We start from the raw sequence: 25,229 nt of genomic DNA, 5'->3' as shown, positions 1-25,229 counted from the left end.
TTACACAGTCAAAATTCCACCCTGGTGACAGCTAACACATAAAGAACAAAGGCCAACGTAAATTGAAATAAAATATATTTGTAAAACTAGCTATGAAACTCAAAAAGTATAGTTTTCATTCATTCAATAATTCTATCAGATAGATGGAACCTGAAGAGATCACCCAGTCATCTAACTCCTGGTAAAAATGAACTACACATGACATTAACGAATAAGCCTGTCTATTTTGTGCTGCCACATCTCCAATGATGGAGCTCCATAAAATCCCCAGGCATCTGCACCACAGTTTCACTATCCTCATCATTACAGATTTTATCATCTAACTTCAGCATTCCCTGCTTCAACCTGAACCCTTACTCCATGTCTTAACCACCAATGAAATAAAGAATAAAGCACCAATAAAAGAAAGATTGTTTTCTGTGATTTAGATGCCATACCCTGTATATAAATCCTTTTGGGGTTTTTATCTGCCTTTTTTTTTTTGAAACAGTCCAACACTGATGACTTCCACTTGCAGTCTTTATCCACCCGTTGGCAGATGTTTTTCTAAAGGACCACTACTAAACCAGTCATTCCTTAGGATAAGCTGACTACCTAAACATCGTACTTTGTACTCGATGCTAATTTTCTAGATTATCTTTCTAGTAATCAAAATAATTTCAGGCTTCCCAGATGCTTGCAATTCCTCCCATTTTGTATCAGCTGCAGATTTATTAAGTACACCTCAGTCCTATTATACCAGTCACTAATAAAAAGATCACTGAAAAGAATGAGACTTAAAAAGATCTTGTGGTCCCTCATTCAACCTTTGCCTTTTGACCAACTCCACTGACTACTCTTTTCCAAAGAGTTTGCCAAGTAGCTTATGCTGGCATTAACCAAACCACATTTTTCCAGCTAATGTGTAAGAGAATAAGTCCAAACACACTCGTGTTTCCTGAAGTTAACAACTTATATCTCCCACTTCTCTTTCCCTCTACTCTTGAGTATGCCACTTCAGCACAGAGACTGAGGTTTGCACAGATCTGTTACATTTAAACTGTTGTGTGTAAAACAAAGCAGCAGGCTCATAAATGCTGCTTAACACTGATTTTGCAGACTCTGCACGCTGCTATATTAATCATAGCTTTTATTTTTTAACAGGGGACGCAGAGGCATATACAAACACAGTGAGTTCATAGTACAGGAGACAATTTTACTCAAGGAAGATGAGTTGTTTCTGGACAACAAGTAAAACACCAAAACCCCCTTAAAAGGCCATCTAGCCAGTCAGCAATATTTATTACAGTTCTACGAGAAGGACAGATGACAGATAATGCTTTTAAAAATGGCATAATTAAAACACTGAAACTTAGACAGATCTGTCAGTATCTAAGTACATTTATGACTTAAACTCCACTAGATGTCTAGGAGTAAAGAGAGAAGCAATGTTACTTGTTTAAAGAAAACTGACAGCAAGAGGCTGGGGATTTACCGGAGCACAAAGAACCAGGAAAGACAGGTCTGCTGCCAACAACAGCTGCTGGGGATGGACACTAGCAGGGGACAGGACTCCACAGGCAGGTATTAAACCTCAGAGGAAGTCTCATCTTCAAGGGCAAGAAAATTCAGAGGTAGGAAAGGGATCCTTTTAGAAATTCAGAGCCTCTGAACGTGTCAGATCTTCAGGAGGGGTTTCAATTAACTGAAGTTCTCACAAACAGTTCAGGAAACTGTTAACTGAACTCAGCAAAAAGGATCGTAAGTGGTGTAATCACAGGGCTGTAGAGCAGTTCAGGGACTGGAATTTCAGGAATGCATGGGGCAATGTCCTAGAGGAATGACTCATTATAATTAATGAAGCAAATGCAGTTCCATCTACCTTCCACCAAGGAGAATTTCCAGGAAGCTTGAGTGTTTCTAACGCGTCAATCTAAGCCAAGTTAGATGACAGACTAGTTCTAGGAGTCACAGTAACGTCAACACCTTTAGGTGTCCCATGTAACCATTTCAGAACTAGTGGGATCAAGCTATTTCAAAGCACCGGTCAGTGTTTTGCTTTTATCCCTTATTCACGCACTTTCCATTGCTGAAGTTTTTTCAGAACAAGAAACCCTTCCAGAAAACTTTCAACTTATACTTTATGTGAAATGAAACTAATGAACTGGGTGCTGCATCTGATTGAAATGATTGGCCAAACAGCACGCATTTTATTTCTGAAAACAAAACCACTGTGTAATACTCTGTAATTAGCCTATCCTCTATGGCACTGGCAGCAAAACACTTAAAAATCGCCTGTGTTAACAAAGCTTCTAAGTTAATACTCTATTTAAAAGCAAACTTTCCAATGTGAGACTGTAGCTCAGAAGCCTCTCTAGAGAAAAGTGCCACAGACAAGAGCAGTAAGTGTATTTGTTAGCCAACCAAAGGGCAGCAACATGATATGGATGGCAAGATGACACGGTTGTTTATATACAGACACACTAGAGTAAGAAATATTGGCACATTAACACAAAATCACATTCCCGGTCCCATGAAGATTTTCACTACACAGACTTACTTGTTACTTCCAATATAATTCAATTGTAAGTCTTGGAGGCTATCAGCCTTCAAGTCTACTCTTCAAATGCATGTCCAAGATTCAACTGGGGGGTTTTTCTGGGTTTTGTTTTTGTTTTTTTTTAACCTTACCTGATTGCTAACAGTCTCCACTAGGTTCTGAAAATGTCAACGTTTGTCACTTTCTTTTGGGTCATTCAATACACAATAGTATTCTACACACTTACCTATACAAAGACATGCTATAAAAATACAGCTATGAAGATGGTCTCTAATTAGATCTACTTGACCTCTTTTCCTTGTGTAACATGAAACACTGCCTACTGAATAACCTCACAGCTGGTCAAGTGTCTAAAATTTCACGTTGCTAATGCTAGAACTTCAGAACTAGCTTAGAGACTCTACAGCTTTACTTATTTCAAAACACAGTCACTGTACTTTTATCTCCAGAGTCTGAGGAAAAAAAGCAGAGGACACTTTTTTTTTTAAATAAAAGCTATTTTTACAAGCAAGTATACTACAATCCTTTCCCATCTGTAACAAATACAAAGTAAACAATATCTCTTTTAAAACTTCAGCATTTATGGTCTATCAGACCCTCCACAATTCATGATTATTTTGTTGCACCCTCTTTATCCACTGTACATTCAAACATGTCAAGATCTTCACTGTTACCATTCATAATCATAAAATCATGGAATGGTTTGGGTTGGAAGGGACCTTAAAGATCATCCAGCTCCAACCCCCCTGCCCTGGGCAGGGACACCTTCCACCAGACCAGGTTGCTCCAAGCCCCATCCAACCTGGCCTGGAATACATCCAGGGATGGGGCAGCCACAACTTCTCTGCGCAACCTGTGCCAGTGCCTCACCACCCTCACCATAAACAACTGCTTCCTTACAGCTAATCGAAATCTACCCGCGTTCAGTTGAGAGCCATTACCCCTTGTCCCACCCCTACATGCCCTCATAAAAAGTCCCTCTCCAGCTTTTTTGTAGGCTCCCTTTAGGTACTGGCAGGCTGCTGTAAGGTCTCCCTGGACTCTTCTCCTCTCCAGGTGAACAACCCCAACTCTCCCAGCCTGTCTTCAAGGGAGAGGTGCTCCAGCCCTCTCATCACCTTCATGGCTCTCCTCTGGACCTGCTCCAACAGGTCCGTGTCCTTCTTGTGCTGGGTGCCCCAGAGCTGGATGCTGTACTCCAGGTGGGGTCTCACAGAGCAGAGCAGAGGAGGAGAATCACCTCCCTCAACCTGCTGGTTACGCTTCTTCAGATGCAGCCCAGGATACAGGTGGCTTTCTGGGCTGCAAACACACATTGCCGGGTCACGTTGAGCTTCTCATCAACCAACACCCCCAAGCCTTTCTCCATAGGGCTGCTCTCAATGCACTCATCGCCCAGCCTGTATTTGTGCATGGGATTGCCCCGACCCATGTGGAGGACCTCGCACTTGGCCTTTTTGAACTTCATGAGGTTCATATGGGCCCACGTCTCAAGCCTGTCCAGTTCTCTCTGGATGGCATCCCTTCCGTCCAGCGTGTCAACCTCACCACACAGCTTGGTGTCGTCGGCAAACCTGCTGAGGGTGCACTCAATCCCACCGTCCGTGTCACCAGTAAAGATGTTAAATGCTGCCGGTCCCAATACCGACCCCTGAGGAACGCCACTTGTCATTTCATATGACAGTTATCCTCTGGAAACTTTTATGCAACTTTTCCATCTCGATTAACCCCTAAATTCTTATATACTGATCAGATTAAAGCAATGGGCAGTTTTGTCCCTTGCTTCAACAAAATTATTATTTAACTCCAGGCACATAAAGCCTTCAAATTTGTGTTTTGTTATTATAGAATCGTAGAACAACCCAGGTTGGAAAGGACCTTGAGAGATCATCTGGTTCAACTTTTTGTGGGAAAGGGAGCCTAGATAATATTATCTAGCACTCTGTCCAATTGCAGCCTGCCAACAAACAGCCACTTAGCTATTTAAAACAAACAAAGCAACCAATCTTTTCTCTCAAACTATGATGTGTCATGTTTGTAGCTGCTAGGGCAGGGGGAAGATGCTTCTTAAACTAAGATCCAATGTTAAAATGTCAGGATGTCTGTAATATTTCTGAGTGCACTGAATGTCTGTCTCCAAATGATGGGAAGATACCTCACATTTGCAGTACAAAGCACTCAGCTTCTACTGCCAAACAGTAAATTCACTTCAAGTTTACTGACAACTTACACAAGCTTGTGCTTCAAACTGTTTTGCTTTCACTTTTGTCTGTATTTCTAATCGTACTAGGTACTTTTGAAGGGTCGTGTCCACTAAAATTCTAAAGTTTCAAATAAATACACTCAGGTTTCACCACTGCACTGTAATTATTAATGAGGATACTTAATATCAAGAAGCCAAGGTCTTTCCTTTCATTCCCCTGCAACAGTCTTCTTGGTTTAGAGCACTGCAACCACTTGCTAGTCTTTATTTAGATGAGCTTTAAGAAGAGCTTTCAAAACCTCAGTGCTTTATTAAATCCATGTATTATATTTTTCCTTTTATGCTTTGATTTTGTAGTCTAGTTTTAAAGCACTTACATGTATATAACATTCCTTTTAATTTGCAATCTTTTCACATTTCCACTGTATTAATTTTGAATGATTTTCTTCCTCTCTATATTTGCACTTCTATTTTACTGATGATATCAGTGCTGAGAACCACATGCTTTTCTAACTTTGCAAATCAGTATCGTAGTTGCTTTATTTCAAGCCTCCTCCTTTTTCAGCCATCATACAAGTTAGGAAAACTGTTTTACATCTGTTCTATTTTCTACATGATGCTTGAATGTCAACCTCCCTACTACCACCGCTGGCACAGTTTCACATGACTTGTATGAAAATGCAATGGATTTACTTGCCTGTTGTATGCTGTCCCCATTAACCATATGAGGTAGAAGTGGCACTTCATTCAATATAGGCGTAGCTTCTAATGGAGGCGGCTGGTCGGCCATCATGTCTGAAAACCATTCATTGACAACTGCTCACATTAACCACCTGCTAAAACAAAAAGAAAGTGCCAATATTAGATATGTCTCTCCTCCGCCCCAAATAATTCTCTACTTCGTTCGCCAAACTTGGTACCAATGCCTCAGAAGAAAAAAACAGAGCAGTGCCTTCAGGACTTTTTTTTTTTTTTTTCCCCCTCTCCATAAAACAAACACTTGCACTATGCTATTAATTGGATCCTTTAATGACAGCAATTCAAGAATATTTGAAAACCCAATAGGAAAATATCATCAGACTTCAACACTCCACAACTCTCCCCCAAAGATTTTCAAATAAACTGACTTTAATTGCAGACAAAAGTTACTGTAAAACATCAATTTTTAGCTTCATTGCGCATTTAAAAACTTATGCAAACTGACAGTCTTAAAAGCATGAAGGGGATCATGTGTCATATACTCGAGTTCTTCATAACTGAGTACACACAATATGTTACCCTACTTTTCATTTTTAAGTACTGCATTTAAGCAATACATATTCTTCTTCTAAAAATATGCTCTGTAAGTATGTATCATGCACATTCAGCTTGACGTGCCACGAGTGATGAAATCGGTACATAAGTGATGCAATTATACAGTAGCATAACTTATACTTAAGCAGCACTTCATTCTTAAATTTGTAGTTATTATTTCTAAATTGCCTGTGCTCCAGAACCTAAATTTCAGGCCAAATAATTCACATACTACATGTACATTTCAGTCCCTGTGTGATCAACCCCCCTCCAAACCGTGCAATTTCTCCAGTGTTGCAACATGCCATCAATACAGAAATCTGACACAACGAAAACAAGGCTTAAGGCAACACAAGAGAGTAATTTGTACAAAAGTCCGAGTATCACAAAAAAATGCATATGGAAAAGTGCTGCACGGTTTTGGGCTTCTAGTGAATAATCTGTAATTACAATAAATCAAAATACAATCTAAGTGCTAGTGAATTTTCAGTGCATAGTTAATTCAGCATCCATAAAAAAAAGCACACGATAACAGGATACAGGAAATGCTGACATTTCCTTCTCCCTTCCCATTACCTCCTATAAACCCAAACAGAAGACAAAATGCGGTTAGTTCAATTCATTAACTTATAAACAAAAAGTAAAATCAAGACAAAAACCATTTCCCACTCCCAAATCTGTGCATGAACCAAGTCAACCTATATACAGCTGCCAAATCCTCGTTCAGTTCTCTGTAACCAGTATGGAAATTACAGTGTTGGGGAGTGTGTGTCATTTCTTCTGGTGTTAACTCATTCCTTTCAGAAAGGGTCTGTAATAAAAGTTGAGATTACAAGGATTTCTCCTATATTACCATTAGAAGGTAAAGAGGCTGGTAGCATCCACTGATAAAAAAACCCCAAACATTCTTTCTTGTTTGCAAAAACATGTCAAAATAACTGATACAATCGCACAGCCACAAAATACAGCATAACAAAATAGCCAAGACTGCCAAAGCAACCAGCTCATTCTGCATACCAATTGTTTCCTGGGTCTGCTCCAGTAACAATTTTAAAGGGCCAAATATGACTGCACAGGTGCAAGGCCTAGACAAGACCTCCAAAATTTAAATTTGTATCAGGTTTGTCCTAACTATACTTAACTACCTCAGTATATTACTTATTTCCTGAATGAAATAATCTTCTATCCTATTTGTCACATTTTTAATTACCTCTGCCAAGGAAACAAACTCATCTGATTGTATATAACTATTCCACTTAAAAATACCTGCACAGTAACACTGCCAGACAGTATGTTAAAATTAAGGCAGAATTCTCTTCTACTACACCTCTCCCATTTTCAGAGGTTTAGAGGTTAGACGCAAGTCTTAAGAGCCGTAATAGGAATTCAGTACACACAGGCAGGTTGAAAATACTTTATTTTATATATGCGTATAGTCTCAATTTCTTTCATCTAAGAACCTCAAAGACAACAGAAATTAGCACTTAACATAAAGGGGAAAACCCTGTACCAAAAAGCAACTACATCTGCATTCAAATGTTCAACCAACTAACCAAAATAACCAGCTGTAGAAAAACATGTTCTGAAACAAGTCCCAATACCACCTGCAATTTTAAATAAACGTTCAAAGTTTCTATCCTAGTCTCCTGCATTGGCTGAATATAATTCTCTGAGGCTTTGTCTACGTTAGTGAGCAGCACAGTGTAGTTAGTACAAATTGTAGAGCAGAGCATCAACATCCACATGGTTTTTAGAATCCTTAATCACTTACCTAATGACACAGGTAGTATTTACATTTACACCTACACCACACATACATTCTACTTGCTTAGTGCTTTAATTTCACATTTTTCAAAGGAAGAACTTAATACTTGGAATATCAGGAAACAAATGTTTTTATACAGTTAGTGACAATCTCCAAAAATAGCAAATACAATTTCAAGTCTTAGTAGGAATCTCCATATGGTCAGAGAAAATGTAAGTGCTAGCATAAATGAAACCACTTTAATAACTCTTGGTCAGATTCACCTGACTCAGAACACTAACATTTTACTGTACAGCTGGGCTCAGATGGCTGCAAGTGGCAGAACACTAACGACAAAGAGCAGCATCCCACTGCATACTGATGGAATTTGCAAAAAACAAGATTTTTTTGCTTCTAGAGCACAGCTTCATTCCTTGAAAATATTGGTAACAGGGCAGCAAAAGACACTGCTGTTCTCAAAGGTGCCACCTCTGCTGGTAAACGAGCATGGGACTCAACCCCTCCCCAGGGTAAAACTTTTCAAGGGAAATAACGCACCCCCACTGAACACCGTATCAATGGGTTCGCCTCCCAAAAGTCACCATTTCATTCAAGTAAGTAGGTGGTATTTGGGTAAATAAAAAGAGAATTCCTGAAAAGTTACTACACACTCAGCACAATTTCCTGAAAAACAAAACAAAGAAACAGAGATCTATCTTGAAAAGCCATTACCCACACTCTCCTACTGCTAGTCTAGGAGCGAGGAATCCAGCCCTGCCGTCCTCCAGCTCAGCCCCACGACTCTCGCCACCGAAGGCAGCAGGGCAGGCAATGCAGCACGGCTGCTGGGAGGGACCCAGACAGCCGCTTCTAAAGAAAAGGTGGAGGGCAACCACTGCGTGGGCAGAAAGGAGATTTGAGGATTCTGAACCCACCTCCATCCACAACTCCCACAATCAAAGTCCTACCAAGTCTCACAGCTTTCCTCAAACACCATCTTGAATGCCGGGCATTCTCTGAACCCCCGGGTTTACCCAAAACCCAAACCAAGTTACCTTTGATAGGCAAATCCAGCCGGCAAGTTGTACTTAGCCCAAAAAGGAAGAACCCCCCTAGAGGCAGAACTGCATCAAAAAGTTTTTCAGGTCCCTGAAGGCTAGTTTATTCTATTGTATGTTTAGTAATAGAGGCTCAGACTGCTATTTTCCATAGTCTGTTCTTGCCAGCTAGGCGTTAAGCTTATCATCACTACTAACTATCCAAGCAGTCAGGGCAAAAAAAAAGAAAAAAAAAAAAATATGTTTGCACTAAGAATTCACAGGCTGCACCGACATTAAAGATGAGCTAATACACATCATTTTAAACTCTAGACTAAAAATAAGCAAGAAAAATCCCATCTGGAAGCATTAAAGACTAGGCAAATTTCGTAGTTTTGAGTTGCAAAGGAACATACCAAGAATTAATGAATCATTATATATGAATCAATAGCAGCATTTGTAGAGATATCTTCTAGAGCTTTGTCACCATGCCCTGGAGATTTTTGAGTCGGTATGGAATTAAACAGATTAATTTTTAGAAAGGTTACATTTTGCAAGGGTACTTCTGGCCTGATTCATATCTTTACAGTGGCTTCTATTAGACATCAGCTAAAGGTCATTCCCAAACTTTGTTTGAGCTGAAGGATGAATTCAGTCCATATAGCATAATAGCAATTAAAAAAAAAAAATAATTGAGACTAACCATCTCAGAAACAAACCTTCTGAAACACTGTTTTAGCAAAGCCGGAAGTAGTAATATTGGATATTGCATTTCTAAGTTAACAGAAATCTACACCAGAAATAGCCTGAGCTACTGCTCTCACAGGTTACTTGTTCAAGACACGCATCTAAAAAGCTGAAATATTTTGACATTTATTTCACAACATTAAAAAAATTAAAATATTATTTTAAACTAAGTAAAACCAGGTCATATTTTAAAAATGTACCCTGAGAAGTGTCCCCAAGCAATTCAACACTGTGCTAATGTAATACAGTTAATCATGTTAACCATATTAAAAAAAGGGCAATATTTTCCGCTGACAGTCTCACACTACAAAGGCTTCTAAGAAAAACAGAAAATCTTAATGACTAGCCTTCCAGAAAACAATTACAGTATACAGCGGCTGTGCCTGACCTCACTTCCTGACATAGTAAAAATGCCGAGACTCTGGAAGACTGAAACATTGGCCTTCCCTTTTCTCCAGCCCAAATTCTTCTCAGCCAGTGCTGCAGTCATCCTGGACCCCATCCAGCTCCCGAGGATTCGCACTGAACTCAGTGTTCATTGATTCATGCCTACTCCCGTCTGAAGCCAGCGCCTCAACCGAGAAAGCTGGGCTCTTATTTACATACAAAACAGCTATTATGCTCCCTACACAGAACTAGCAAAGCAAAGGTAGCTAATTGAAGTCTATATGATACTAGATCATCATACCTTAAGTCTGGAAAACGATTCTCATGAGACATTTTGAAATTAAAATCTAAAATAGTTTCAATGCAAAGTGAAATAAATATGCAATTCTAGTACATGGGGTAGTTACTAAAACTATTAGAAACAATGCTTGCTGCATTACAAAGCCTCCTTTAGCCATCTGCCAACGTGTAGCTTGGAATGAGGCACCACGTTCAACTCAGTCACTTCCACTTGAATGACACAACAGAAAAAACTTCAAAATCATAACAGTAATATCTCTAAGAAAAAGTTATTACCAAAATAATCTTCCTGTATAAACACATCGCTTCTGTTTTATCAAGATCTTTGGAACAGCCACCAGTAAACACCAACAACACATTAACAATTATACAGACATGGTTTCTCTTTAGGCAGTAACGATGAATTTGCAACTATTTATGTGCAGGGCATGTAAAAACAAAGAAAAGTTTGTGTTACTCATTAAATGCGTTTTATAGTACTACAAAAAAATAAGAAAAAGTCATATATTAAAAAAACTGGTTTTTTGTTGGAATGATGTCCTTTGATCATATTAACAGAATACGAGATTAACTACTGTGCAAATATGTAGCAGTATTACATATTTAGCACATTTTAAAAATCATGTTATCTCATATTAAAATAATTTCCTAGTATATTAAAAAATCTCTCTCCAGAAAGATATCACAGAGAAACTAAATGGGGGCGAATACTGTAGATAAAATGGATCAGCTTCATTCCACTGTCCAGAGTGGAAACTGAACAGATTTCATGAACAGCAAAAGAAGTTTATAATCCCACACAGAAGCTATCACAAACACTGTATTTTCATTATAGTAAGTGCTGGATTTAATATGAGAAAGTTCCTATTCCCAGGAGCTTATTACTTAAATAGAGACTTCTTTTTTTTAATACAGTATGCCTGAGTTAGAAAGAACAATGTGTCCAGGACCAAAAAGGAAGTCTGATGGAGAGCTAGAAATTCAGCTCAGACTTCCTGATTTCTAGGTTCAGCACCTTATGCAACCTTCTAGCCTGATCATAAGCTTACATTTATTGCAGGAAGTAAACTACTACAATATTGCTATTTATTAAAAGCAGTATTGTAAAAAACCCTAGAATTTTAATTATACCTGTTTATATTAATAGAATTACTAATTAGTATTATATATTTACTATACTTTCATATATTATATATATTTATTTTCTCTAAGGGGTGGGGCGAGAACAAAGTCTTATTACAAGCAACATAGTGTTTTTCACCTTTGGAAAAAAGTAACATCTAGAACTGGATCTGTGGACATACACATATATGATGTGTATGACATATCATGTACTCTGATAAAGAAAACGCCGAGACACTGCCATGCCTTAAACTCCAGATCTCTTGCAAACTGAGACTTCTGAGTATTTTAAACACACTCTAATCTGTCAGTTAAATTTTGCGTCAGTGATCTCCGAAGGTTGTTAAAAAGAACAACAGTAGACCCAAACAGAAGTCATCCCCAACCCCAGGCTAAGGAATAGCCTTGTCAAAAAGATCAAACCTTATTTATGAATTCTAAAAAAACCTCAACCCTCCAGATTTGAAATTTATGCCTCACACCATTTTGAGGTAGGAAACATTTTGGAAAAAAGATACAAGGTACCCTCTCCCACCCAAGTTTTTCAAATAAACAGTATTAACAAGGTGTTTAAGATATCATCCCAATCCCAAAATAGATCTCCTCTGCCACAGGACCACACATGAGACGTTCTAGGTGGATTGGTTTACTTTTAGCAAGATTAAGGGAATGAGAGACTTAACAGAAGCTCAGTTACAACTTTAGCTCTGAAGAGACCACCATCACTCCATAACAGTCATCTGTTCAAAACTAAATATATGTTTTGTTTAAAATGTTGGAAATAATTTATAATGACACCCAAGTGAATTTGTCTGCACCATCTTGTATGAAGTTTGGCTTCTGGCCATAAAGGCGCCACAACTTTGATATTGAAAACGTTCTTCATGACTTACCCAACAAATGTGCTCAAACTTTTTTAATGCTTACAGCTGTAAAGCCCGATGTCATTTTGATCTAGGTATTGGTAAGGCCTTGCAATTCTGACCTAGATGAGGTCTGCAACCCAAGTAAAACAAAAAAAACCTCAACAAAATGCCCACCCCAACTCCACATAGTACAAGGTTTCCAAAGTTTGTGCCAAGTGTTTTCTTCTGAAACTCTTCTTAAACTTTTTTCTCTTTTGACATCTGAAAAAGTGACAATTCCAGAACATTTCTCTGTGTTTTCCAAAAAGTTTAACTGTTACTTAAATGCTTATTCTGAAGTAGTGCTAATAGTTTTTATGGTAAAATATAGACCACAAGTCTTTTATTACAGATAGTCCTTCTGCCCTGTCAAAGACCATTTGGAGATCAAACACATCAGGCCAGCTGCCAGAAGGACCTCTAGTAACTTCCTAAAAGCTGCAGAAAGTTAGCTGGCTCCTGTGATCACCGACAAGAATGACCCATGGAGGGGGATGTCAAGGTGTAAATGATCTGTAGGAGAGCAGAGGGGTAAAAAACCCCCACCAAACAAAAAAAGGCAACTAGCAAATTACAGGACACTTTTTTTTTTCTAAAGATGATTAATACTCATCTCTGAGGGTACTGTGAGACCTGGCTGCCCATAAAGATGCTCCCTGAAGGAGGAGTAAGATTGAGATGGAAATCCCTCATATCACAGACACCACAAAACCCTAAAAACACAGAGAAACAGCAGATACAACATACTAAGACACACGGGAACTCTGATGTAAGTGATAATATCACCTTTCATCCTCCCTTACCAACCTAGATCAAGTTCCTGATGTGACTGTACCAGGAAAGCAATAAAAAAATTACTCCCCTCCACCCTCAAATAGAAACTACACAAGCAACCACCCATAGCACAGAAGAATTATTTTCCAACCTGAAACTACACCCCTTAAGATTTGAGAGCTCTACTCCATGGGGACAAAAAAGGCAAATGCACAGTCTGAAGGGCAGCGCTCACCCTACAGGGTCAGATGCATTTTCCCAGTGACTGCAGAACTTCTTGCTGTTCTTCACAAGAGAAACTCCACTGTTAAGAACTGTGAGCTGGGAAGCAAGTATTTGTCAATGCCCAGAGTACATCAGATTTGACTTGATTGGAGCTGTTATTTAATAATATGCTCATTGGTCACATTAGGGCCATGTCTGTCCTCTTGATCATTGATTTGAGGCCTGTAAAGTTTGCATTAACAGTTTCTATAATGCAAACATTACATTATTTTCACATAAATATTTTCCTTCATTGTTATAGTTATTTTACACCTTTCCTCTTATTGCCAGAAAAGCAGAGCCCTATCCTAAGCACTTCTGTGCTGCTTCCTAAGTGACCAGCCCCATAAAATGAAACCCAGTAGTTCCTGAAAGGTCCAATTCCTACTTCTGGAAGTGTTCAACAGAACGGAACATCTCAAAGGACTGAGCCCTTAAAGTGTTTCATTCTTATTTCAACTTTAAAAAACTAATGGGATTAAGATATTTTCCAGCTGTATTGGTGGTGGTAAAAAAAAAAAATAATTGAATTAAATGCAAAACTGACTGCTTCTTTCCACCAGCTAGGAAGATGACACATTCTGGCATAAGCTAAGTTGCTCATTCTAATGTCCTAAAGCTATACAAAGCATAAATTTTCAAGCTTATATGGAAAAGCTTTTAATAAGTGCAATGTAACAACATATTTATTTAAATTATGATTTTCTAAGTGTGAAACTTTGCCCCCTGAATTTCAAAACATTGTTCTGGTTGTTCAGGCCTTGAAGGAAACCAGTTTATTTGCACATTAACAACATACTACTGAAATTCTATACAAAAATGTCTATCCAAATCACTTCGAACTTATGGAAATAACATACATCATAGCCCATTGAAAAGTACTTCCAAATAAACTTCTGACCAGAGTCACAAGAAGTAAAGCACACTGTTGAAATGAAAAAAAAATGATAAAAAATGAGAAAGGAAAACCCTACAAAGACCAAAAGCAGTGACAGTGTCCTCACAGGACTCATGGTGCAGGTGTAATGTTAACAGTGGTAAAGAACAGCTGGAAAGCTAATAGGTTATTTCTTGGCAAATAAAACACAGCTCTAGAAAGACAACCCTACACTCTTAAGAGCACAAGGTCTACTACGTACCTGAAAATATATCTTGGTGATAATACAGTAAGGGCCACAGAGAAACCTTAACCAGTCAGCAAAAAGGTAGCTGGAGTTTACACCTTTAAGTAACTACAGATCTGAACCGATGAAGCAAAATGTTTAAAACTGTGCCAAGATTTACAAGATGGGAACTGCAAGTTTCTACAGGGAGCTGCACGTGCTACAAGATCTGAAATTCAGGTTAAGTATCTGCATAACTAGGTACAATTCCTTCCTATGGGACAAATTTGGTCTTGAAGTGGAACGTAAAATTGAATCCATTTTATGGTAATTTTTTCCCCTAAAAAGAAACAAGTTCTGCCCATTAATTTACCAACCTTCTTCAATTCCAGGGGAAAAAGTTCTGTTTCAAAGACTGGAAACAATCCAAAGAAATGTCTATTGTACGTGCGGACAAGTCCACCGCAACAGGAACACATACTCCATAGCACCTTGTTCATCCGAGTTTCCTCCCTAGAGCAAGGAATACCTAGTTCATAGCAAGGAATAAATATCTAAGTATTTTTAAAAGCTTTTCTTATAATCTTCAAGCAAGAGCTGGCTGACGACAGGCCAGCAAAGTGGCAAATTTAAGCACACCCTGAGCTTGGCTAGTCTACTTTGTCCTATGTGATACATTTCCAGACAGCAAACATGCAAACTCCGTGTTGCACATAGACATGGATATCAGTTTGCTGAGCCAATGAAACCTCCTGGGGTTATGCCAGGGAAGCACCAAAACTCAGACCTTTTTAGTGTCAGAGCTGGGTAATAACTGTCCTAAATTAAGCTAGAGAGCATTATGGGATGGCAGACCCACGCACAAAGTTCATACAGCTCAAATGATACAATCATGTTGTGATCCAAAAGTTATCCTCCAAATGCTTGCATTCCAAATCTTGAACAACAACTTATTTACTTTAAACTTGACTTTAAGAGCGAGCAATCATCCAGACGATTAAAACCAACATTAACAATGCTATTTCCAGGAAAGGCTCCCTACCACAAGACTGGTCAGAGCAGTCAGTTGTCTAATCCAACAAAACAGAAGTAAAATCAGGACTTGACAAGATTAATATAAGCAGGAGTTTCCTTTCAGGTTTCTGTAGGGACTAAGGAAAGCAAAGGCTGATTTTCCACTAGCTCTGATTCACTCTGCTTCTGTGAATGAGAAGTGTGCTTGATGTATCCTGTCAGTGTATTGACACAAACAAGCTTTTTAATTTAAGAACCCTCTTACAAAACATGACTTCAAAAACAAGCATAAAAATACAGTGAAAGCAAAGGATTTCTTCAAATTGTAAGAGATTATGCAAGCTTCAAGCAAGGAAGAATTATTTTGATACACAAACTGAAGACTGTTTTCCTTGCGCAACATGAGAAGAGGTTCAGGCTGTAACGCTTTAGCTGCACAGCGGATCAAATTAGTCTAGTTAAAACAGGTTATACTTAAACCAAGGGCTAAAACACACCAATAAATTACTTAAATTACCACATCTGAGCAGTCTCATGGTAACAGACCATGTGCATTTTTTTAGTTCATGGAAAATGCAAAGTAAAATGCAAGCATGAGGTCATACACGTGAAGCTTAAGCAAGCACACTTTGCTCAGTGTTTGTAACAGGCCAGTAACATGCATATAACCATTTATCACAGTTCAGCTGATGCACTGTAACAGACTAAAATAATTTGCTTCTATATCCAAGCTTTAAATATTTATTGGTAAATCAGTTAAGCCGCTACAAGTTTGGGGATGTAAGCACACCTTCACGTAAGAGCTTAAGTGGAAATTATCACAGTTTCAAAGAATCTAAGGGTGACAGTTTATATATACACTTTTACAAAGTTTCTATTTGAAGAAATCTAGGGATTAAAAAGCAAAATGACAGTTTACAATACACCAAAAAGTTGTTTACATATTATCTTCCAAAACTGATTAATTCTTCTAAATAATTATCACCCCTGACATTTTGAAATGGACAAAAATATATGCATTGGTAAGCTGATTAAACCTTCTGAAGAAAACAGTCATTCTGCTCAATACTAACATGTACCATCTTGCAAGTACTTAAAAGAGTACTAAAGCTACTTATATCCATGCAAACATTAAAGGCTGCCTTTATTCCTTCAAGTAACTGTAGTATGATGAACCCAACTGAACTTATACATTAATGGTACAGATCACTGCTTTGGAACACTTTAATACTTCACATAGCAGAACTGAAAGCAACGGATCCGCATTAGAGATATCAGTGTTGAAGCTATTTAATAAAAGGCATTAAACAGCAGATAAAAGTACTTAATCTAAATTTATAAACCCATATTTAACATGGTTAAATGATTTTCCTCCCAAAATACCTATTCAACTCCAGGAGACTATATGTGGTTACCATTTCTTTTTTTTTTAATGTCTTGTAAAAAATCCATCTGCTGATTGATCTTGCACTCAGAGGACACTTTCAACTTTTCTCCCCAAAGACTTGTTTTTTACTTATGTAGTTTCACATCACATTCTATTCCACATCGATTAGCTACCATTCAGTTCTTTACTCGATTTCTTCTGTTGCATTAGACAATTGTGAACCAAACATGAAAGGGCTTGGGAAAATGGGGTAAACTGTTCTTCACGAAGTTGAAACTAGCACATTACACTTGAATTTTGGTGCATATTCATAACATGAAAACTAATTCTTCATTAAGAGGTGACCTAACCTCAGCAAAAATATACTGCCATCATAGAAAAACTAAAATCTGCTTCAATACCTTTCAATTCAATGAACAGCACATTAGCTGTGATGTAATGCAAAAAAGCAGTTTCATCCTAACACAGTTGATGTGGCACTGCATTTCTCAATGCAGCAGTCGCATTAGGCTAAAGAACACACTGTTGTAAACTATATGCAGCCAATATCACACATACAGGGATCAAAAACTTCTCAAAGGATAGGGTTAATTAGTGACTATATAATAGTTGTGTAGTGTTGACAGATACCCATTTTGAGCCATATTAACAACGGCTCTCTTCTAATCCACAGATAGGTCGTGAAACATGAATTCAAATACATGAATTGGAAAGACCAGGCCTCCACCGATGCAACAGGTGGTTCTACACCTAAATGTTCTTTTTAGAAAAAGCTTGACAATGGTCTTCAGGAGATACATCAACTCTTCAAAAAATGAGAACGGCTACTTTGTGTCTTTACATCAAAAAAGTGACTTCTGATTCACACATACTTTATACTGCATCTTCTTATTCTCCTCCCACATAAAACACACCGTTCCAGCCCACAGCTTCCAAACTAATCTTTACTTTTGGCTACTTTTATTTTTAACACTGCAACTGCCATGGTTTCATAAGGGTATTACAGTATTGTACATCAGAATATAATTCACAGGAATCTTCATTAAAAAAAAAAAAAAAAAGAAAGTTGGAGAATTCTTGCTCTCACAAGTGCCATACTGTGGCAATTTTCTGACAGATTTCTTTCCGCTTTTCAAGCAGGTCAGCTCTATGACCTGATCAATTCCATGACTGAGGAGCTCAATTCCATGAGCTCCAACTAAAAACAATGTATCTGAGTAAGGCCACCTAGTTGGTCCCTTATCAGTATGCTACCACCCACTTCAGCTGTTTTCTACACAGGAAATGCATTTAGCTAAAACCAGAATTTACTTTCTTTATCCAAAGGCCAATTATGCAAGTCTCTCTAAAGACAAAACTTCCAGCTAAGGGGTGGCATGGGGCGGAGGGGGGAGTGAGAGAGGGGAGTGGGGGGAGAGAGAGAAAGTAATGTGAAAATAAAGATAAGGTTGCTACCTTATAAAATCAATAATGTTTATGTGGAAATACCAAACCTCTTCTTACCTCAAGAACTCTATCAGTTCTTCCTTCCTTAATTCATTTTTTCCATTTGATAATAAGTTATCCAAAAAATTCTTCCAAGGAAAAAAAGAAAAGGACTCCTAAGTTTAGAAGTCTGTCAAATGCTTTTATATTCTTTCACCTTAAAGTGTTACTTAGAGACTTAAAAGGAAAAAATGCTTTATAAAATCTGGGAGAATAGTAAATTATGTCTAATTACCGTTGACACTCTCCTGACTTGAATTTGTTCCTGTTGATAAATGTTACACGGTCAGCTCCTGCTGTATGAGCAATGTGCTGTACTGTCCCTCAGTCTTCTTCCTGCAGACAAGAAAAGAGTAATTTTCTTTTAAGTGACTTAGCAAGCATGAAGTCTTATCAAAAAAGGTGCAGAAAACAACCTACATTCAATAAGACAGCAAGAGACATCAGAGAACAGCCAGTGATTAACTCTACTAGAATCAGCAAATAAAACTCAAGGAAGACCCCACTGGGAAAGAACCAGACGACCTTACGCAGCGTTCTTGCATTTATTCAGTATGTACAGAATGCAAAACCTGACAACTGTGTAAACACTGCACATACATTTAATGCTGTACTAGCCAAAGACACTCCATTTCTTATCTATGATCTAATTAGTGAAAGGTAACTTGAATGGTATGAAGATGGTTCCCATATGAAGCGCATTCTGTGGTAATTAAGTGTATTTACTTAGTTATCTACTCAATGCTCTATTCCTCTGTATGACAAAAGTAATGAAAAAAAATCCATTTCCAGAAAGTGTGTGAATGTATCCAAATTTAAATTATCATGAACATATTTATCCTCTGGTAGGGGACATAAAGACATAAACCGTACAATCTGGAAAATGCAATCACAGTTTACTGTTATGGGGCAGCACAACCTTATTCTAGAAACCGTTCCACTAAAGGTGCTCCAGCATGAGAAGGTAACAAACAGCTTCAGTAGTCACTGGAGCGGTTCAAGATGTTAAATTTAATAATGTAAAACCCACTATCTTTCCCAAGCTACTGAATCCAGTACCAAACTCCAGTTCCTAAACGGTTCACACACTGAGGAGTGTAAATTGCATTGTTCTGGCTCTCCAAACTCAGGAAGCCTTTACAAATATTAGTCAATTCCCAATACAGGTTTTCTAAAGAAAAGGCACAGGCATGTATGTTCTCCAGTTTTACTGCAACACTCCAAGAAATCACTGCCCCCGTAGCTCACTGAGGTAGTTTACAGACTCAGCTGGCTAGCTTTGCACTGAGCCAGCCAGCAGAAGCTCACAGCTTCCTCCAGCAAACACAGCAGATCCATTGTTATTTTCCCCAGAAAGGTGATACTGTCTTGAAGTCGCAGATGTTTCTGAAGTCACAGCCTAATAAATGTTCCTCCTAAACTACTTTTAATAAGACATGGGCAAAAAAGTATAAAGCATCAGGCCCCAATGCTGGAAAAGTGAACCTTGAGCAAACGGAGGCATTTTCCACATCAATCAAGATATTTGGAACAATAGCAGATTTACATTAAGATTGAAACGGACTAGGGGCTCTGAGCCAGTGGTCTGTCTTTGCTGGTCAATACACAGAAAGGATTGTGTTAGCACCACTGAAAGAATAAATTATCGCTGCTTTTACAATAAGCTCTTCAAGAATGCAATAAAGAGTTCAGTGTGTGCTCCTCACTCAGGAATCCAAAACTTTTCAGTTAAGGTCTGGCTTGCAGCAAAGATAACAGCTGAAAACTAACCATCTTGACCTTGGTAAGCATCATCACAACTTGCTAAAAACAGGTGAAAAAAAAGGAAAAGGTTAGTTCTCTGATATTCACCGGCCTTGAAACCAGAGCAATGAGCAACCACAATTTTAAACACCGATAGTTCAGACCTGATTGTTTTGAGATATAGCAAAATTAGAAGTGAGAAACGTAATTTTTTTTCCTGAAGTCTCTTGACTGTTGCAGTATTACTAATATTGAGGTTTTCTCATCTGCTTTCAGATATACATTTAAAATTCTTCTCCGATTAAATGAAATGATGACAGGAAATTAAGAAGATACGTAGCTAGGGAGGCATTTTACAATATTTCATACCGGCTTATGACTTTGATGCAGAATATTGTAAGAATGCCTTCCCAGTTGTCTATTTCCTTAAAAGTTACAAGCTTACTTCTACAATTTCACAAGAAGTCTTCCAAGTTGGGGGAAATAGCAGGTCATCAAATAAAAGTGCCAGCTTCAGTCTTCCAAGCTTAAAACATGTATTTTAATTTGCTTGAAATTCACCTAAGGGGATTCCAAAACCTTTTTCAATAATTGGTGTACAAATGGGTCTACAAATACATACATAGTACTGCTTCAACATACTGCATTCCCAGTGGGGGTTTGCCAAGGCCAGGCACTCTCTCTTGTGAGCAGAATGCTGGAATTTTTACTGTTTGCACAGTACATATAAAATCTTGGTTTTTAAGGACTCACCAAAACTTTCCTAAAAATAAACGTAAAAGATGAAAGATTGTTGGCATGGGTGTGACGACCCACACAGTCAACATGATGCAAATGCTAGCCTCCCAAAAAACCCAAACAAAAGACCGTTAAAACCGTTACAGAACATTTATGTTGCTTTGTTGCAAATTTGGTTTCAGTGCACCATCAAAGAAAGATGCAGTTTGTGACCAAGGGCTGTGGCAGGAAACACATTTGTGTAAACAAAGTTATCTTTATTCTCTCTAAAGGTGAATACATTAGGAGTTATTGTTTTAAACTATTCTAACATCCAATCCCTCAAAACCATTGGCAAGTAAAACACTGTAGTAACATTAACTACCAAGTTTTACACACAGAAATACGCTACCCCAATATAACAGGAATGAAAACAGCCTGCAATATGTATCTGTGCCGACACAAACCCCAAGAAGTTGAAATTATTCCATTTCATTGTCAAAGTGCTGCTTAATTGCAGTTAAGGCCAAGTTTTTCAAAAACTTGCTGCAACAATACTGAGCCTACAACCGAGTGAACAACTTGTAATAGCTTGCTCCAGGAGACATTTAAGACAGTCAATACAAGTCCTGTTTATTCACAGACTGCTGTATTAAGAATCACAAACTAAGAACCAGGATACCAACGAACACAAAGGAGATGACTTTCAACTCAGCTTTACAGAATATTAGATTTATTTGATCCTAGCTAAGAACAAATTATTCCCAGACAACAGCAGCATTCCAAAACTTTCAGAGATTTGGAACACAGTAAGGTAAAAAGACCTAAAAGAGAGGACCGCGTAATAGCTGGCTGTTTTTCAACATGCATGATTACACACACAGAGCCTTGAGAAAGTCAACATCTTTCCTATTTTACCACCTTATCCTTTTTCACATACAAATTACATAAAACAAGGAAAGGAATGCAAGTGTGGGAAGCAACTCGGGTTTTGCTTCTTACTCACAAAGATACTGAGCAAAACACAAAGTACTTTCTTCTACACTGGATATTAACTCCAAGGTCAATTTATTGGCTTCAAATACAGAGAGGATGCTTCCCTGGTTAAAATGCTAATCTGAGTCTCAGGAAATCTAGATTCAATTCCCTGCCTCACCACATACTTCCTGTGTGACCTTGGGCCATAAATATTTCGGTGCCTCAGTCTTTCCATCTGTGGCTGAGATAGTATTTCCCTATTGAATCAAGTGTCATAAAGATAAATACATTAGAAGAACATTAGGAATCACAGACCACAGGCATAAGCGTACCGGGCTACTGAAGAACTTATCTGCAGCAGTACTGTGTGTCAATATTCACAATTAGGCATCAGGTAAAGCGAGGAAGGACTGCCAATGTTGAAAACCTAGTTACCGCAGGACAGAAAAGCCATAAAATACTCGAAGAATGGACAGAAATTGAAACATCAGTTATAAAAATAAATTAGCTTTACAGAAAATTTCCACCATTCTCAACAAGAAGTCTGAGTAGCAAGTTTTAAACAGGAACAAAACTCAGAAGCCAGCTGAGAGCGAGCTGCTAAAGGAAGCAAATACACCTGCCAGCAATGCATTATTATTACCCTGTTTTCCGAGATTACTGCGATGTGCTGCGCATGAAGCGCCTCAAATAAGAAGCAGCGGAGGGGCTGGCTGAGGCTGGGGGGCCACGAATCCCTGGAGACTCTCCCCCAGCCCTCCGCAGGAAAGCAACCGCACGTTGCTGAAGTCAACAGCCTTTTGTAAAAGGCAGTAAATAGGATTGCACTGAAAAGCAGTCACAGTAGGGTCCCCACCTTTGCCGCTGCCCCAAGGCAGAGGGGGACAAAGCAGAAGGGGGGAGGGTAAAAAGATGGTCACCACCCAAACACTAGATGACAGGACTGACCTCCCCCTGCCCCGACCCCAGGAGGAGCTGGGGGAGGTGTCTGGTACTCGAGCTGCTGATCAGCCAAGGGGAACAACTACAAGGCTACGTGGCATTTGCAGGCAGCAGCTCCGGCTGCCGAGGAGGGAGAAGGGGGGGGGGGGGGGGGGAGCGGCGAGGGGGAAGCTTTGGGGGGGGGGGGGGGGGGGAACGACTTCAGATCTCACCCCCCCTCTCCCCAAAGAAACAGAAGGAAAAGGCGGGGGGTGGGGTGGGGGGGGTGGTACAGGGAGAATTTGTGCGTTGGGGTGAGGAGCAGGAACGGGCGGAGGGAAGAGCGAGTCCGGGGAGCTCGCTGGCACGAACCCCATCCGGGGAGGCACAGCGGGGCTCGCTGAAAGGCAGCCGCCATACCCCCGCCCTGCGAACGGGACCGCCGCGACCCCGGCCCCAGACCCCTCTGCCTTTCCAGCCCACCCCACCCGAGCGGGACCTGCCGCCGCCGCAGCGGGGCTGTCCCGTTAGAAGCGCCCCCCCCCCCCCCTTGCACCCCAACCCCGGGCAGACCCCCCACACCCCGTGGGGCAACCCACCCGTACAGCCCTCCTCCAACCCCGGCTCCCCCCCCCCCCCCTCCCAGCCTGCCCCGTACCCCAGGCACCCCATCTTCCCCCCATACACCGGGCTGCCCCCACTTGCCCCCCGTACGCCACGTCCACCCTCCCCAAACCTGCCTCATACCCCGGGCTCCCCCTCCCCAACACCCTCCCCACACCCCGGGGTCCCTCTTCTCCCCTCAATCGCACCACAGCCCGCCCCCCCCCCCCCCAAATGGCGGGCACCCCTCCTCCTCCTCCTTTCCCCCACTCCCCAGCCGCCGTCCCGCACCCCGCCGCCTCCCGCCACAGACGGGCCAGCACCCCGCCGCCTTCCCACCCCCCCCCCCCCCTCTCCCGCCTCGCCGGGCTCCGCTCCGCTCCCCACCGCCGCCGCCAGCTCCTGGCACTGCCCACCCCGCCTTGGGTGGAGAACGCCGCGCTCTCCCCCGGCCCGGCCCGGGCCCGGCCCCGCCACCCTCTCCCCCACCCAGCCCCACGGGGGAAGCAGAAGGAGCCCACGGGAGCGGCTCCCCCCTTGTCCCGAATCTGCGTTCGCGGCGATCCCCACGGCAACAACTGACCGTGCCCGGCGCCTCAGCCCCCGCCTCAACCCCGGCGCTGCCGACCGCCAACCGACCGTTCCGCCATGATGGAATGCGGGCACTGCGCCTGCGCCGCCGCCGGCCGGGGGCGGGCGGGCGGGCGCGCCAACCGCAGGCCGGGCCGATCTTCGTCTTTAGCCACCCGCTCCCGCGAAAAGAGGCTCGGGGGGGGGGAGGGGGGGAGGCCGCAGGTGGCTGGAAGGCCGGGGCGAAGGCTCGGGCCTGCGGGAGTCCGACGGGGGAAGCAGGGCCGGGGAGCGAGGGAGGGGACGCAGCTCTTCGTGGCAGAGGCGGCACGGAGCGGAGACAAAGGTGTGACGGAGCGGCCGGCTGGGTCACCCGCCCGTCCCGCCGTGAAGGAGGCCCGGGGCCTCGTCCCCTGAGGTGCCCCCGGGGGCCCGCAGTCCGTGCCGGGCCCTGTCCCTCAGCGGCCGAGGGTCGGTGGCACCTGATGGCCGATGTCCTGCCTGGCACCCGGTGGCACGGCCGGTGCCGTTGTCCGTACCCTGGCTCTCACGCACGAACCGGTGCCCGGCAGGCCTGCGGCCTCCGCCCGCCCCGTCGTGCCAAAACCGGGAGAAATGTGGTGTTTCACACATTTTATACATCTCCCCTCCAGTGTAGGGGGACAGATGGGTCACAGTGCACGCAGAGACAAAAGGCCCGAACCCTAATACTGTGTAAATAATATAAAAAGCATTAACGCTGACGGCCATAAGAAGTGTGAGGGCGTTAACGCCAGCTGTCCCAAGCGGGCAAAGCGAAGAGGAAGGCAAGATGTCGTTACCGGCTTGTCAAAACGAGGAGGCGGCTATCCCGACGTCTGTTCTCCGCGTCCGTCGTCAGAGCATCCTGAGCACTCGGGGGGCTTAAAAAAGGACCAAGGGCAGGGGCTGAAAAAACACACACCGGGCTGAAGAGCCCCTCTGGCACATCCATTTTCTCTGGCAATTAATGCCGCAATAAATTCTGCACTCTCCAGCTTATTTCCACTGGACGGTTTGCCCTGATATGTCTCCATTAACGTGTTTTAACCAAGTTTGAGGCACCTTTCTTTTTTTTAAAGTGGTGATTTGAGGGATATTTTGCGCACAGCGTGGAAGTCAGCTTCTGTGTGGATGCAAAATAAATGCGACAGCTGTGCTCTTATACAAGCTCCACGTAAATTGTGGATCACAGCAGTTCGGAAGAAAAAGGTCAAACTCAACGTTTATATGCAAGCTATATAATATACACATAAAGAATTAACCTTTTAAAATTAATGGCCATGTGTTTACCCTGGATTGATCTTAGATGTATTTTAAATTAATATAGGAAATTTTATAATGAATAGAAGAAATTGTTCCTTTATGTCAGAAA

At 41.1% G+C, this 25,229-nt stretch overlaps 1 protein-coding gene across 2 annotated transcripts in view; it reads right to left on the bottom strand.

Moving 5' to 3' along the window:
• The window catches only part of LOC126050126 (fibronectin type-III domain-containing protein 3a-like), a 50,434-nt gene extending 26,496 nt beyond the window's left edge, over positions 1-23,938 (bottom strand). The window contains exons 1-3 of one of the 2 annotated variants that reach the window (XM_049827599.1): positions 23,850-23,938; positions 18,540-18,640; positions 5,440-5,578 (exon numbers count right to left, since the gene is read on the bottom strand). In XM_049827599.1, the coding sequence (XP_049683556.1) occupies positions 5,440-5,535 (96 nt within the window). In that variant the 5' untranslated portion in view covers positions 5,536-5,578; positions 18,540-18,640; positions 23,850-23,938. The remainder of the gene's footprint in view (positions 1-5,439; positions 5,579-18,539; positions 18,641-23,849) is intronic. The other variant, XM_049827600.1, reaches the window with a different exon arrangement.
• Positions 23,939-25,229: the final 1,291 nt, after the last annotated feature.

This window comes from Accipiter gentilis, chromosome 24 (genome assembly GCF_929443795.1).
Source record: "Accipiter gentilis chromosome 24, bAccGen1.1, whole genome shotgun sequence".
NCBI classification, from domain to species: domain Eukaryota; kingdom Metazoa; phylum Chordata; class Aves; order Accipitriformes; family Accipitridae; genus Astur; species Astur gentilis.
Note: the sequence above shows the minus strand (reverse complement) of the source record. Positions and strands in the feature narration are given on the sequence as shown.